The sequence below is a fragment of the Solea senegalensis genome, linkage group LG10 (assembly GCF_019176455.1).
Source record: "Solea senegalensis isolate Sse05_10M linkage group LG10, IFAPA_SoseM_1, whole genome shotgun sequence".
NCBI lineage: Eukaryota > Metazoa > Chordata > Actinopteri > Pleuronectiformes > Soleidae > Solea > Solea senegalensis.
This window is the reverse complement of record NC_058030.1, coordinates 22,200,171-22,215,892: the sequence shown is the minus strand read 5'-3', so window position 1 is coordinate 22,215,892 and position 15,722 is coordinate 22,200,171. Positions and strand designations below refer to the sequence as shown.

The 15,722-nt window shown below is 39.9% G+C and overlaps 1 protein-coding gene across 7 annotated transcripts in view; it reads left to right on the top strand.

Annotated features, from left to right (window-relative positions):
• pclob (piccolo presynaptic cytomatrix protein b) overlaps positions 1–15,328 on the top strand; it is a 72,022-nt gene extending 56,694 nt beyond the window's left edge. For 5 of the 7 annotated variants that reach the window (XM_044036757.1, XM_044036754.1, XM_044036756.1 and 2 more), the window contains 8 exons: positions 671–742; positions 1,361–1,661; positions 4,949–5,143; positions 7,952–8,093; positions 9,616–9,674; positions 10,529–10,666; positions 10,764–10,909; positions 11,749–15,328. In XM_044036757.1, the coding sequence (XP_043892692.1) occupies positions 671–742; positions 1,361–1,661; positions 4,949–5,143; positions 7,952–8,093; positions 9,616–9,674; positions 10,529–10,666; positions 10,764–10,909; positions 11,749–11,892 (1,197 nt within the window). In that variant the 3' untranslated portion in view covers positions 11,893–15,328. Of the gene's footprint in view, positions 1–670; positions 743–1,360; positions 1,662–4,948; positions 5,144–6,808; positions 6,931–7,951; positions 8,094–9,615; positions 9,675–10,528; positions 10,667–10,763; positions 10,910–11,748 lie in introns of those variants that run through there. The other 2 variants (XM_044036758.1, XR_006361197.1) reach the window with 2 other exon arrangements.
• The last annotated feature ends 394 nt before the right edge of the window (positions 15,329–15,722 follow it).

Below are 15,722 nucleotides of genomic sequence, written 5' to 3'. Positions count from 1 at the left end.
CACCAGGATAAGCAAAAAAACATTACTAGATACACATACACACTGGTTTACACGACACAAATGTGGGGTTTAGTTACAATTTAATCATCTTCATTTCAAATCAATTAGCCCAAATTCACAAAATCACAATGCTCTGTGGTGGGCTTTACAATCTGTACATGAAGCCAAATCCTTGGAGCTTAGCTGATGAAAGGAACAGCTCAAAAAACAGGGAACAAAACCTCAAGAAGAGCCAAAGAGGAGAGATCACTCTTCCATGATATAGCCAGAAATGATGAATAGTATAGATTAATAGATGTGGAGTGTACAGAGCAGTCATGTCTCACTGCTGGCCTTCAAAGAGCACTGTATGTATACATACATGAATATAACTATACTGTTTAATACTTTAAAGGTTGAGTGCTCTTTAACACATTAAAATGCAAAACACATGCTCTAGTTTGGCCTGAATGGCTGTAGTACAAACAAAACGATGCAAAGTGGTGGCCTCTTTTTGCGATGGTACAATTAAAAAGTGTTTAATTAGGGGTAAAATATTCCAACTCCTGCCAATAATCTTATTATTAATGTTACACACTTGATCTTCAGAAGAGTTGCATTCATTCCTGCTCAGTACGTATTCACACATCCCACCTCTTTCTCTCTCCTTGTCTATTTTCTCTCTATCCAGTTAAAGAAAAAGACGTTGGAGGTGACAGTGTGGGATTACGACAGATCCGCCTCCAACGACTTCCTCGGAGAAGTGAGTGCTTTTTCGACTTTGAATCCCGTGTCTGAAAATGTCACATTTATTTTTATATTTAACCGGCACAAAAGGTTTCTGCTCTCTATTTTCCACTGACGATCTTTTCTTTTTTCTTTTTTTTTCTTATCTCTCTCCTCTCACACGTCAAGATTTAGTCCATGCCCGTATATCTCTGCAGTGGGCATTATTCAATCATTTTTGTTGGGAATCCTCTTATATTCCTTTAATACAAAATGATCTCCTTTTTTTGAACATGTAGCAGAATGAAGCTTTAAATTCCTCCATATTTCTACAGTAGAATTGCTTGAAACTTGACATGAACAACATGGGAGAGGCCAGAGCTGACTGTACAACAGCACACCAGCAGCTGGACGTGCACATAAGAGAGAATAAAAGAGAGATAAATAAAAGAATGAAAGGGAAAACATGAACCAACTGGTGGTAGCACAAATCCGGAAAAAGAAAAACAAACATTAATCAACTTGATTTTTTTTTTTACAGTGAAGCAGACAGGATGTCAGATGTAGCCAAACTCCATTAATGACACATTCGATTTGGGATTTCTATTTTACATTTCATCTTTCTTGTCTTTCTCTTTCTCTAATCACGTCTCAGGTGTTGATTGACCTCTCAAACACTGCGCAGCTGGACAACACTCCTCGCTGGCTGCCTCTGAGGGAGCAGAGTGAGAGTATTGAGCAGAGTCGAGCTCACCATGTTTCTCAGGGCCCACCAGGCTCTGGGTCAGGTCAGGGACACGGACAAGGCCACGGTCATATGTCAGTGCCTGGGATGGGGCCTGGACATGGAATGGGACAGGGCCAAACACTGGGACCGGGAGATGGGAGTAATGATTCACCGAAAAACTCCGTAATCAAGAGCAGAAGTCATGGAATTTTCCCGGATCCGTCTAAAGGTAAACGCAGCATATGTCTGTTTTCAGTTTCCATTATTTCCACAAATCTCTGACTACACCATGCAGGGATGCAAGCAAAACTCAATAACCACGTAAAAATGACAGAAATGTTTGATTTTGGTGGCGATCCAGAGTTAAATCAATGTTCAGAATTTTAAAAATTGTATCTATTAACACTTGCACAAGGATGTAGTGCAGGGGTGTCAAACTCCAACCCACTCTGTCCAAATCCAGGATCATGACAAATGATTTCCCATTGTCCATTTGCACATACAGGCCTGTAGTCACATGCACGTTCGCCAATAATGTCCCGCGTTTTTACTGGATGTCCAAAGCTAAAAGAGAGGGAGCCAAATACAAACGAGGAGCTGAGCCCCCTTATAACCGTCCCCGTCCCCTGGTCCGGCTCTGTGTTTTCAAAAAGCATGAAAGACATAACATCTCACAATTGTATGCAGGGCCGAATGTGGCCCGCGGGCCTTTAGTTTGACACCTGTGATGTAGTGGGAGGGCATAACTCAAGCAGTTAATATCCACTTAGGATTAAACTTGGCACATGATTATTATTATTATTATTATTGTTGTTATTGTCACAGTGTGGGATCAACATATAGGCATTCCATGTTCCTGACGGGGCCTCCATAGACTCCACTAAGGTCATTTCAAGGTGCTGTACAGAAAAATAAAAAAAAAATAATAATAATTTCTGAAGAATAAAAGAGTGAAAAGAGGTCAAAAGAAGTAAAAAAAAAGGGGGGGAGTAGAAGTAACAATATAAACAAAGAGGTTAAAGATTAGGTTAAAATATTCAAATAATATAAGATGAATACAAAATAAAAAAAAAAACCTCAAATTAAGATTTTTTTTAAGTTTCTTCTGAATTCCTTTTAAAGTTATGAGCAGCTATAGATTGCATATACATTTAAAAACTCAACATTAGCATTCACACAGTCATTTATCATTTTCCTTTCAGTGGCAGGAACATTTACTTGTTCCTGAAATGACAGTGGTATGCAAAAGTTTGGACACCCCCTTTGAAGCAGCAACTTCATTTTAACATACAGTATGTTATACCTTATGGAAACAGACATTTTTATTTGCATTCAAACAAAAATAGGCATGTGCATAAATTTAGTCGAGCCTCCTTTTGCTGCAAGAACCGCCTGTAGACGCCTCCTATAGCCACAGACAAGTCCCTGAAGTCTGGTAGGTGGTAATTTGGCCCATTCTTCCATAAAAAAACACCTCCAGTCCAGTCAGGTGTCTTGGCTTCCGTGTGTAGACAGCCTGCTTCAAATCAATCCATACATGTTCAATGATGTTAAGGTCTGGGGACTGGGATGGCCATTCCAGAAGATTGTACTTGTGCTTCTGCATGAATTCCTCGGTGGATTTTGAACAGTGCTTAGGATCATTGTCCTGCTGAAAAATCCAACCCCAGCGTAGCCTCAACTTTGTGACCCATTCTTGAACATTCTTGTCAAGAATCTGCTGATACTGAGAGGAAGTCCCTGTCCTAGCCACACAGCCCCATAACATGATGGACCCTCCACCAAATGTCACAGAAGGCAGTAAGTTCTTAGCCATGCATACCTCCTCTTGTTCTGACCAAATAACTCTATCTTAGTCAGTAGCGTACTGTGGGGTTCCAGTGCGCATCTATAGGCTACTGCATTATTACCACCACATCTTCTGTTGTGTCAGTCGGCAAACGCAATTTCACAAGCCACTGTATGTCACAAAAACAAGCTTCCACATAAGCATAGGCGTCAGCTACGTCCTCGGCACTATTTATGATCAACAGTTTTGTCCTCACCACTTCTAAAAAATGTTATCAATGTATCATTAACACTCAAAGTACCGGAAATGATGTACCTCTTCGGTGTAGGTCTTCCTCTTGAAATAATTTCCTTCTTTTCTCCAAACGATCGCCGTGAAAAGTGCACACGAAGGAGATCAGCAACATGATGGATCGGTGGTGTTAATGCAGTGATCATAACTTACTTCAAAACCCGCCAAAAGGTCCAAACGTCGTTGATGACAACAGCGGGGGCTAGCGCCAGACACATCGCTGGGCCTGGGGCGTTCTGTCACTATGATGTCACATTTTGATTGGCTGACGACACACGTCAGTCAAAGTTATAACCAAACAGGACATGGCAGCTTCAACGAAAGGCCAGCAATACTACTAGAGCAGGTCCACGGAGCTATGATGCGTTTCATGACATCCAGGAAAATCTAGCTCTGCTTCACAAAAAACATACTGAAAAAGTCATTGATTTCAGACACGTTCAGACACACATTTATTTGATTATTTAAATGATAATAATAATAATAATTAAAAAAAAATATCTCATCTGACCACAGTACTTTTCTTGTCCAGATGTGCTTCTGCATACCTCATGCGACTCTTCTTGAGACGAACACTCGGGAAGGGCTTTTTGCGCATCAGCCTTCCAATGAACTTTTCCTGATTCAAAGTACGCTGGATTTTTGAAAGATGAACAACTACAGCATCAGTAGCCGGATGTTCTTGTAGTTCTCTGGAGGTGGTCTGTGGCTTGTCTGTGACCATTCTAACCATCCTTCGCCTGTGCCTTTCCTGTATTTTTTTTGGCCTACCACATCTTTCTTTCAGGAAAGGACTGTTCTTGTGGCCTTCCATTTCTGCATTACATTTCTAACTGTGGAGACAGACAGTCCAAAATCTTCTTGATAATTTCTTGTACCCTTCTCCTAATTCATGATAAGTGGAGAGTTGTTAAGATGCCTCTGTTAAACAGCCTTTTTAATGATTGGTTCCACCTGTCTTTGTAAGTAAAGGTCTCACAAGCTAATCAAAGCTGTCAGCTATAAATCCATACAGGTCTTGAAATGAATGTGATTAAAAGGGTTCCCAAACTTTTGCACTAACCATTTTTTACATTTGATTTTCTCATAATAAAACTATGTAATGCTACTCTAAAGATCTGGAAAACAATATTCTCTTGTTGCTGTGATCTTCTCTTGTAAAGTTAGAGCAAATTATCATGAAATCTTAGAGGGGTGCCCAAACATTAGCATACCACTGTACCTGTAGTGTAGCACATAGTGATTATTTGGAACAGCATGCAGGTCATGTGGTTGTCCTACAGTCGTCTGTTACCACGGATACAAAAATGCTCAACATTACTTGACGGCTGCAATTGCGACCGTCTGCTCCCTGCAACAACCGGGGCTTCATTTGAGCAGAAAACAATAGCAGCTATTATGATTTCATCATAAAGGTCCATTTAATGTTCCTGCAGACATGCAGATGTTGCCTTTGGAGAAGTCACACAGCAGCCCGGGCAGCTCCAAGTCGTCCTCTGACGGGCAGCTTCGCTCCCACGGCCCCTCCCGCAGCCAAAGCAAGAGCAGCGTCACTCAGGCTCACCTCGAGGATGCTGGGATAGCCATTGCTGCCGCCGAGGCTGCCGTGCAACAGGCCCGCCTGCAACCAAGTAAATCCCTCCCCTACCCATGATACACTTCCTGTGACATGCTTCCTCTTTTTTTGTCCCAGTGCATGCTCATGCAAGTTTTGTCCCAAGCGGTTGCTGGAAAAACCTGAACTGCTGTGTGATCACATCCTTAACATTCTGCCTCTGCCTTCAGCTCTCTGTGTTTACGTCAGCGTCTGACAAATGACTCCTGAGAAATATAGTCACTAAACTACGATGGAGTATTAGCACCGTCCTGAAGAGACCGGAAAAAAAAGTAAAGTCGAGAATAAAGTCGTAATATTACAACGTTTTTCACTTTTCCAGTGGTTACGTCTCCATCCACATGATGTGACAGCTAATTCCGTCTATGCCGCACATAATTGCACTGCCATGCAGGCTTTAGTTTATCATAAGAATCAATATGCCATTAAGCTCTCTGACGTTGGAGTGCCACTCCTTCTGGATGCAAAAAGTGAATTATCAATCTCATTGTTTCTTGAGAGACTATAAAACCTCTTTAAATAGCACACAGAGATGTCACCAGCAGCGGCCATTTCCTCCTCCACAGAAGACAGGATTTCCTCCAAGTCTGTGTGATTCTTTCTTTCAGAAGAGACTTTGTTTCTTGCACAGTCTTTTCAGAGCCCTGGTACTGATGCTCGTGTGGTGCTGATGTGCTAAAAGATGACATATTTCCTTATTTCTGAAGCTCAAATCAAAGCAAATTTGCAGCCGATCAACTGAGACTTTGCTTAAAACAAATATTACCACTTTTCTTGTAATATTGCGACTTTACTATATTGCAACTGTATTCTTCAGTATGGCTCTAATACTCTGTCATACGACACACTACCCAAGACACTGAAGAAGAAAGTAACTGATTTAGGGCAGCAACTAACAATTGTTTTCATCATTGATTAATCTGTTGATTATTTATGAAATGATTTCAGTCTTCTCCTTCTGTATGAGGCAAATATTCACTTTTAAGAAACTGAAAAAAATCACAGAACTTGATTTAATTATAAAAAAAACCATTAAAACCGATGAATCAATTATAAAAATGAGTAGTTTAGTAATCAATGAATAATCAATTCATCGTTGCAGCCCTTAATTGATTGATGTACATACTGTGTCAAAACCTAACCTGCTGTAAAAATCCTACTTCATACAGTCTTTAAAACTAAAACTAAATATGTATCTCCAATCTAGTGCATTCATTTCTAATTAAAATATCCAATATGGGACATGTCGTATACATTACAGTTATCTTAATTTCCCAACACCACCTTTTTCTACATGTTGTGTGTGCATGTGTCGCTCCCAAGAACATGGTTTCTACACACACACACACATCCCAGTGTGGAGAACCAAGCTGGGACGTTGTTATTAATTATTTAAATGACTCAAACTCACTCAACTCACTCCTGTTAATGCACAGTTTTTAGTGTGATGCACTTAAATGTGGAGACAGAAATAAATCAGCCCAGTGTGTGTGTGTGTGTGTGTGTGAGCATGCAGTCACAACCTCCCTGCTCACTCAGGACATTGTGATGCTTTAGTGTCTGTGTGTGTGTGTGAGCTGCATTAATAACATATAACACACACACACACACACACAGAGTAATGGCACACAAAGTCCCCTCCCCTTCTGGTCCCATTCCATCCCTGCCACCTAAAATAAAGGCGACACAAATGAGAGACATCAGCCAAAGCAGCCAGGGAACACTGGACCGTTGCGTTCTGCTCTGCACTGAGAGTAATGTGAGCTGCTAACCATGAGAGGAACACACACGTGTCACGGGAAGGTGAGGAAACATAGGATAAATACAACAAATCTTACAAATACTGACTCACTTACGTTTAAGCAGTAAAAAAGTACACAAACATAGACCTGTGTAACTACATGTGGAAGTAAATGAAGTAGCAAAAAGTGTCTGTTGCTCCAAGTGTCTTGTTGTTTTTTGGTCTTTTATTTCATTTCTTTTTTCTTTGTATTAATTTGACCGTATTTGTAATATTATCTGTATATTCGTATTATACTTTATATTTTTTTTTATCTTTAATTTCATATGTTTGTGTTTTTGTAGACACTAAACTGGTGTTTTCACACACTTTTTTTTTTTTGCTATTTATCATTTTGTCAATCCTACACAGCTCGCACTCTTGCGTGAAATGTTTGGTGAAAACTGGAAATAGTAACGGTTAAAAAAAAAACACCACCAGATTTACACGTACATGAACAAAGATTTGTGCACGCGTTTATCAGTTCGGGTTAACGAGGATCGATGCGCTAAATCGATCTCACACATGTTGTATTCAAACATGCTTCTGTCATCCTGACATTAATGATGACAAAACACATTGTGATCTGTGAATCTAACATGAGTAAAGTATCTACCCAGTTTAGACAGAAATCTTTCCCACGCTCCTTGAACTAATGAAGCTATTCCGTACTGTTAGGTATGAGTGTAACTCAGCAGCAGCCAAGAGCTGAGGAGAAAAAGAATTCAATCGATGAAAGAACATCGATATTGTCTCACTTTAAATCCATTTTCATGTGTGAATGAAACTTGATGACCTTCATTTATTTCACATGAAGAGGGTTTACACACTGTGCTGATACATTCAAGGACAAACCGTCATCTGTCTCCTCTGCTTCATACGCTGTTATGTGATGCTCAGCCTGTCAGTGAGTGATGGCTGCGAGAGTGAGGCCTTTCAGGACGTGTGTGTGTGTGTGTGTGTGTCAGTTGAGATGCTCTGTGATCATGTAAAAATAATTTCCTGTAACAAAAGATGGATCATGTCTGTCCTTCTTGTCCTCAGGACCAGGTCACCGGCTCGCTGATGTCTCGGGGTCAGTGGTGCTGTCTGCCCCGAGTCTTGTGGGAGACACCTATGGCGGTCTGGACGGGGAGGAGGGGGCGGGCACTGGAGTGGACAGTGCCATTTTTCAAGTGCCACGCATGTACGACCGTCCGTGGTTCACTCTTAGCACAGATAGGATTTGCAGTGTGCCTCTGTTTGGTCTTTGTGATCAGGAACTATTGCAGCGTTGGTCCATTATACAGCTCTAGCACGAGTGCGATGTCCGACCCAGGAATGAAACCGAACTAAGCCGAACTGTAGATCAGTTAAAAAAACTGAAGCACGGGGGCATCTATGTGCAAGATGCATTTGTACCGTCAAACGTAAATAGTATAATTTTCCTCTGAAACGTTTCCTGAGTGTGTCTTTGTTTTCCGTCTTGTTTAAACCTTCTTGCTTTACTAGCACAATGTTGCTCTGGCCTCCGCCTGTGAAGTGAATTAACTATATAAAGCAACCCGACTATTTCCAGTACGCTGTCAGCCAAAGATACAGCGATGTTCTACAGTCAGTGTCTGCAGAAGAGTATTTAGTGACTAAAGCTGCTCCCTATGGTTTTCTTGCTGCTGCAGATTAAGCCTGGCTGACTGATATTTGACAGGTTTGTTTTCCATGAAATACTAAACAAAAACCACAGGCATAGGAGGACTTTGTTAATGTCCTTTTAAAGTCTTATTTTCTGCTTTTATCAGAAGAATCAGAATCAGAATAGAATCAGAATCAGAATAGCCTATATTGTTGTTATTTTGTGGACAACGAAATTTGGGTGCCACTCCCTTGGTGCAAAATACAAATATATAAATAACAATTTTAAAAGAGAAAATAGAAATATTAACAATAAAATAAGAATAAGAAATGTCGTTTACATTTTTTCCAGAAACTATGACTATGTATAAATTAACATAAGATAACAATTATTACCACAGAGCACCTGTTCTTCCTCTGGCCAGTGTCCAAAGCAACACAATGTGCTTCATTAAACATGTAAACACTGCGTTATCTTGCTCATTGCCCTCGTAAAGTAGAGTCAGGGTCACTAATCAACCAGGAACTCACAATCATTTCAAAATAAGTTTTTCCAGTGACCGCTACTGTGACGAATTATAGAATTTAGCCGAGGACGTGCTCAGAGTGATTAAAATGTTCATTTGTTATTCCTCTGGGCTTATTACTAAAACTTTATTACTTGACGACAATGTAGATCTTTTTGATTAACATTGGATGTTTAAATCACTAACAATAACTTACTAAGTTTTCTTATTAGCAACAAGTGACTGGAAGTGAAGGAGCTGCCGTATAGTTTAGCGGAAGTTGTAAGTGATGCTGCGTCCATATGGTTCAAAAACTGCTTAAAAAACCCAGTCATTCAGCAGTTTGACGAGATAAATGCTTCCTGTTCCCTCCCACCCCTGCTCTGCCGCTGCATACACACAAATGCTCCCTCAGTCAGGTCTAGACGCTTTCAGATGGAGGACACAGCGTACAAATTATGTTACATTATAGTTCTGTTCATGAAGACCATACAATAATAATAATAATGATATTTAGCACTAAAAGTTACATACTGCAGCTTTAAGGCCAAGACAGCAGTGGTTTTATCTTGTTCTTTTTTTTCCTTGCAGTGGAAAGACTATCCCCAATGGCACTGACAAAAACCAACTAGAGACCCCAGAAAATGAAGGTAAGTTCCAGAAATAATCTTCTTTCTTGAGGTTTTGACAGAAAAAAAAAACTTGGTTGAATATCGCCACCTGCTGGATATTTCAAATAATGCCATTTGCTTATTTTAACCACATTTAACCACAGTGACAATTCATCTGCGCAGTCTCATGTGAGCTAAGTGCTTCTCGTCCATTAATATGCACTCAGTGTAATGATCGTCTTAGTGTACGGCGGCCCCGCGACGGGGGAGGAGAGGTGGGTGTCACACTATCCTCCCCGCTGTCATAACTATATCGTCGCGTCAGGTAGCTCAGGTGTCGACGATGCCTCACTTCCATCTCTTGTTTCACTTTGTAACAAAGAGCCCAAGGTCATTTTAGGTTTAACAGATGAGGGGGTCAGCAGGTCGTTTCCACGGCGACTGATTACTCATTTAACACATGACCCCCGTCTCAATGAAACTGAAATAACACCTGAGTTTAAGTCTAGTATTAGTCGACTAAATATTATCATAATGGCTTTGTTTGTATTATTTAAATGTTCCTCTATCAATCAAACTCATTGGAATCATCTATAAATAATGTAATAATTATGTATATAATAATAGATTGTCATAATCACTTTATCTTTATTTAGTTCATGTCTAATGTTTGTCACTGTAAAAGGGTCATTTTTCATCCTGGTCCCCGAAATTAGCACTGGTTTTAGTTCTTCTGTCAGCCCAGGATAAGTGATGTAAAACAAATAATATATGGGTATAGGCTTCAGAGACAGTTGAAGGTCTCTGGAGGAGTCTGCAGGCACGTTCAGGGACCTTCAGGGGTTTTTACTAACAACTGATCAAGCACATTTCTCTTTCGCTGCTGCTTTTAGCTGCTAAAACACAAATAATGGGCGAAATCAAGGTCGCTTTCAAGAAAGAGGTGAAAACGGAAGGAGACCAGCTGGTTTTGGAGATCCTCCAATGTAGAAACATCACGTACAAGTTCAAAAGCCCAGACCACCTACCAGGTCAGCAAGTAATCATTTATGTATTCTTCTTATTGTTATTTTTCTTACTCCAACTCTTCATATTAACCGTTCAAATCAATCCATTTTGGGCCTCCAGACCTGTACGTGAAGTTGTATGTGGTGAACGTGGCCACTCAGAAGAGGATCATCAAGAAGAAGACCAGAGTTTGTCGACACGACCGGGAGCCCTCTTTCAACGAGACCTTCCGCTTCCCGCTGAACCCAACAGGACACGCCATACAGGTACAGCAGACACACAATCACCAGGACGGCTCTCTGCGGTTCAACGGCAGAGGCTTGTAGCGTCTGACAGAACAAGTTTTACACCTCGTCATTAGTATAAACCTGCCTCATGCCTCATGTAGCAGCTGTGAGATTGAACCACCAACTGTGCCTCTGCAGGATTCCAACATCTGGTCGTGTCCCATAAAAGGATTTAACTCCGCACAAGACAGTTGGAGTTAAATGTTGACTCGTCTTACACTAATCTAATGCGTGGAGAATCCTTTTTAAGGCCGGTTTTAGATGAATAATGAATGAAAATTTGAAAGAAATTTCACTAAAGTCATTACATTTGTGCGATTATTTTTTTGCTAGACTGCCAGTAAAGGGCGGGGCAATCTGGGATTTTATCTGGCATCGCAATAAAAGCACTCACATTATTTGAATACGTGTGAATGGGGAAATTGTTTTAGAACATTTCACATGATTTACTAAGGGAGAGCTTACATTTTTCCTGTTATTCAATGATCATTTAAGGTTCTTGTTTTTTATTTTTAGTATCCTTGGTTGCGTGTTTTTGTAACAATACACTTTGTTGCATGTTTGTATCTGTAACATTAGAGCATTTCTCTAATGTTATTCTAAATGTACACATAATTGTGCATTTTCTGACAATTTACAGATAGTCCCACACGTAACTGCAATAGAATCACAAATCCTTATCATTTTAGTGTGACAGAAAAGTCTTATATGCTCCCTTATGTGCAGTAGTGATCAGATGATGTTTGAAAGTGAAACTTTGGCAAAACACAACCAAAATGAGCAAATAATAAACACATTTCATCTCCATGTTTTTCTAGCTTTTCCTGGTGTCTAACGGGGGGAAGTTCATGAAGAAGACCCTGATCGGTGAAGCCTACATCTGGCTGGACAAGGTGGACATGAGAAAGAGAGTGGTGAGCTGGCACAAGCTGTTCGTCAGCTCCACTCTGACCAACCCGTGAACCCCACACCGAGACGGAGAGGCCGATCAGAGGAAGGTGAAACCAGACTGTACCAATGCAGAGATACCAGTTTGATTTATGAAAAAAAAAAGAAAAATGGATGAGACAAACAACAACAACAAAAAAAAAACAAAACCGTTTGTTTTGATTTATTTCCTCAGTTGATAAGTTAAGGACGTAGAGGAGGTAATTACCATTCAAATGTTATCAGTGCAACACTGCCAGCACACGTCCACCTCCTCCGCTCACGTCCCACGAGTCTCTGCGGGTTGCAGACTTTGCTCGTTGGATGCAAACACGCAGAAAATGCTTTTTGTCACTGGTTTAAGTCGCTGTCCATGAGCTGAACAGAGATTGTATAAAAAAAAAAAAAAAAGAAAGAATTTCACTTTGATCACGAGCCATCGACTGCATTGTGTTTTTGTGATCCATGAGTCATCATGATGCTTGTGGATGTCATTGCATTCCACGGTGAGGAGGATACACGATGCTTGTATGATATTAATATACATGTAAAAAAGAAAGAAAAAAAAAGGAATATATAGGAGTGAGTGAGGGGTGAATTTTGTTATGTACAGCACTTCAGATGTAACATATCGCACAGAACATATCGGAGAAGTCACATTGTACAGTGTGATACTTATGTAGAATACAGAGATATCAGAATCTATCTAAATACAATATATGATTATCTTAACACAAGCTTATAATAGAAGAGAAGATATATACACATATGATCTGTATCATACTGAGGCTGTGGGTGGCGCACTGACAATCCAGAAGGCTCCTTTAGGCCGCGGTGTAGGCAGTCTTTCACGTGGTTACCTGAATGTGGAGCTATTCTGATCCAATAAAGATCAATGTCAACATCCAGCGACGTGACACTGTTTCACTGGTACGCTTTCATGTCGGGCGGTTTAAAAGAAAAACGGCTTCTCGTGTCAGAAGCACACTCTGTGTTCAATGTTAGGAAAACATCACATCCGTGTCACGTGGAACAGGATTTCACTTCTAAGGTGTTGTAGTTGCCCAGAGTGTTGAGATATTTTCAGTGTCGTCTGTCGGGGCTGTCACTTTTTGTGAAAATGAGGTTTGAAACCTGCTATTAACACAACTTTATTTATTAATACAAAATTATTAATGAATAATTGACTTCATTTTTTTATTTATTACTAAAAAAAGGGAGGACTTACTTTTAGTCATTAGGTTGACGCCTATCTGAGATGCCCCCTCTGCCGCGTCACGGTTCATTTTTCATAGTAAAATGACAAAACATTGCTTTTATTTGTCTTTTTTCTCATGGTGGACCTACAGCCAAAACTGCAAAAAGCTCACAGCACCCTCTGTTGGAGCACATTGTAATGACTTCAGACTTCAGTCTGGGCTGTATATTTTTTTAAAAACTTGAATGAACTTGTTTGCCCCCAAAGTTTGTATCAATATCTGAAATGATGGTAAAAAAAAGTGACAGCCCCAGTCGCCCTTCATGTATCCCAGCCAGCATGTCCACGTGGCTCATCAGGGTTATATTCAGGCCCCATTTAGTACCCTTTCTGCCTGGATGGGTACGAAGTGGGCAAATTATGCAGGTCCCGTATGGTTTCAGTACCAAGGGGAAGCCCATGTGGACAAACCCACTTAAGACCCATATTGTCAGCCTGGATATAACCCTTAAGCTGACTGTGTATAATGTATGACACTATTGGAATGGACGTGTAATTCACACATTGTGGCAAAAATCACATTATGTAGACACACAACTGTCAACATTCGTGTGTGTGTGTGTGTGTGTACATACAGCCGCCTCGGGTTTGACGTTAGCTCAAAACGAAAATGAAGAAAACCAATTCCTATCAGTCAAATGTCACGGTTCGTCTGTGTGTCTCGCTGTGCTGTGAAACTCACTCTACTGTTTAGTGTCAGTGACTCCCGTCAGAACACAGTGAACCAGCCTCTTTCACTGCCTGTGACCAACACACTCACTCACTCACTCACTCACTCAGGCCCACGTCTGTGTGAGCAGGTGACCCGTGTATCCATGCTGTCATGTTTTGCCGCCATATCTACAGAATTGGGACAAAAAAAAAAAAAAAAGCATGATCAAGTGATCCTCTGTCAGTGTATTTAGGCATTAACCGGGGCTTATGCAATCTTTTTTTTTTAGAATAAAATATCACAAAAGGAAACAAAAACTACACTTGGACCAGGATGTCACTCGAATCTCACAGCAAAGGAAACAGGAAAAAAAAGAAGATATATGAAAAATAAAGGATATAAAGAAAAAGAGGTGATTTTCAGATAATTATTTTGCTGTGCCAACTTTTTTTTTAAAATTTAATTACGAACTCATTAGTTCCTTTGAAGTACTTCTATGCAACATATGTGTTTGAATGCATTTGTAGATTAATTGTCTTATAGAAAATATCTTTTAAATCACTGAAAGAAAATAGACATTAAATAAATTATTATTATTATTTTTTTTTTACTAATTTTAATATATCCCGTCTACGCGGAGCTTGTGCACTTTATTATGACATTATTTACCATCGTTTCCTGTTTCACCTTGACTGTCATTGACATGCAACAATGTGTGTAGAGTTTCTGCACTGACACGAGCTGAATCATGGTGTATGTGGTGGCGGAAAAAGATGTTGTGGTGTACATTTTGTATCTCTGTGTGTGGCAAAAGGAAGAAAAAAGAAAAAAAAAAAACACAATTTGGGGAGAAATCAGAATCGTTATTCTATGTTGATAGTCAACGAAACAGTCCGTGTCCAAAGTACAGTTGAAAATTTAAAGAATTTAAAAAAAGACATTCCCTTAGTGCTCGGTCATGGCTGTTTAGCCCCTTGTGTCTCATTCATTCGACTTTCCTTGAGCTACTTGTTTGTTCGGATCAACTGTTGCCTGTAATTGTGAAACCATCCATTTTGTTGTCGTCCTAAACGGGTGTGAATGTGACTCAGTGTGTACATAAAGTGTTTATTTTCTACAGAGATTTGAATGTTTATATTGTCCGAAGTTTGAGCATGTGAGTGTCGAGAAACAAACAAAGAAAAAAAAGACTCCATTGTACAGCGATGCTGCGTGTCTGTAGTTGTGTACGAGGAGTTGATGACAAACGCGTGACGTGTCAACCAATGATTGTCCGTGCAATCACGTTCCTGTTCAATGAAATGGGGGGGGTGGGGGGGCGGGGGGCGGGATCTGTTTAACTTCAATAGTTATCTGAGACTTTCTGTTTTGGATGTTGCATGTTTCGTTGATGGTTTGTCTGTATATTTTGCCCACAGATTACGTTTAAAAAGAGAGCATATGTATAGATTTATCTGTAATGCTGACTGTAAAGACAAAACGCTCACTTCAGTGTAAAAACAAAGAATCTAATGTTATGGTTTTGTGGTTGTACACAGGATGTGTTGAGATATTATGCAAATTGTGCTGTAAAAAATCCCCAAAAAAAAAATCAGCTGTTTCCCCTGAGTCTAAAGAATAAATATTAAGAAGAGCTATATTACACTTGCCGACTTCAGCCTGGTTTTGTTTTGTTATCGATTAAAGAGCAGACATTTTGAATTGTCATAGCAACAATTCATTCATTCATGTTGCCAGCAGATGGCGCCAAAGTAACACATGCTGTGGTCTCTAAATACAGTGGGAAACTATGTATTATAATAAGTTACCGTATATCTCACCATTGTCAAAGGCAAGCACACTTTAATTCCAGCTATAATAATGATTATGCATTTTATTTTGTTCACTTTTCAATGCACTCAAGTACATCTTTCAGGGATAGTATAATGGTTTAGTAAGAAAATAATATAATAATG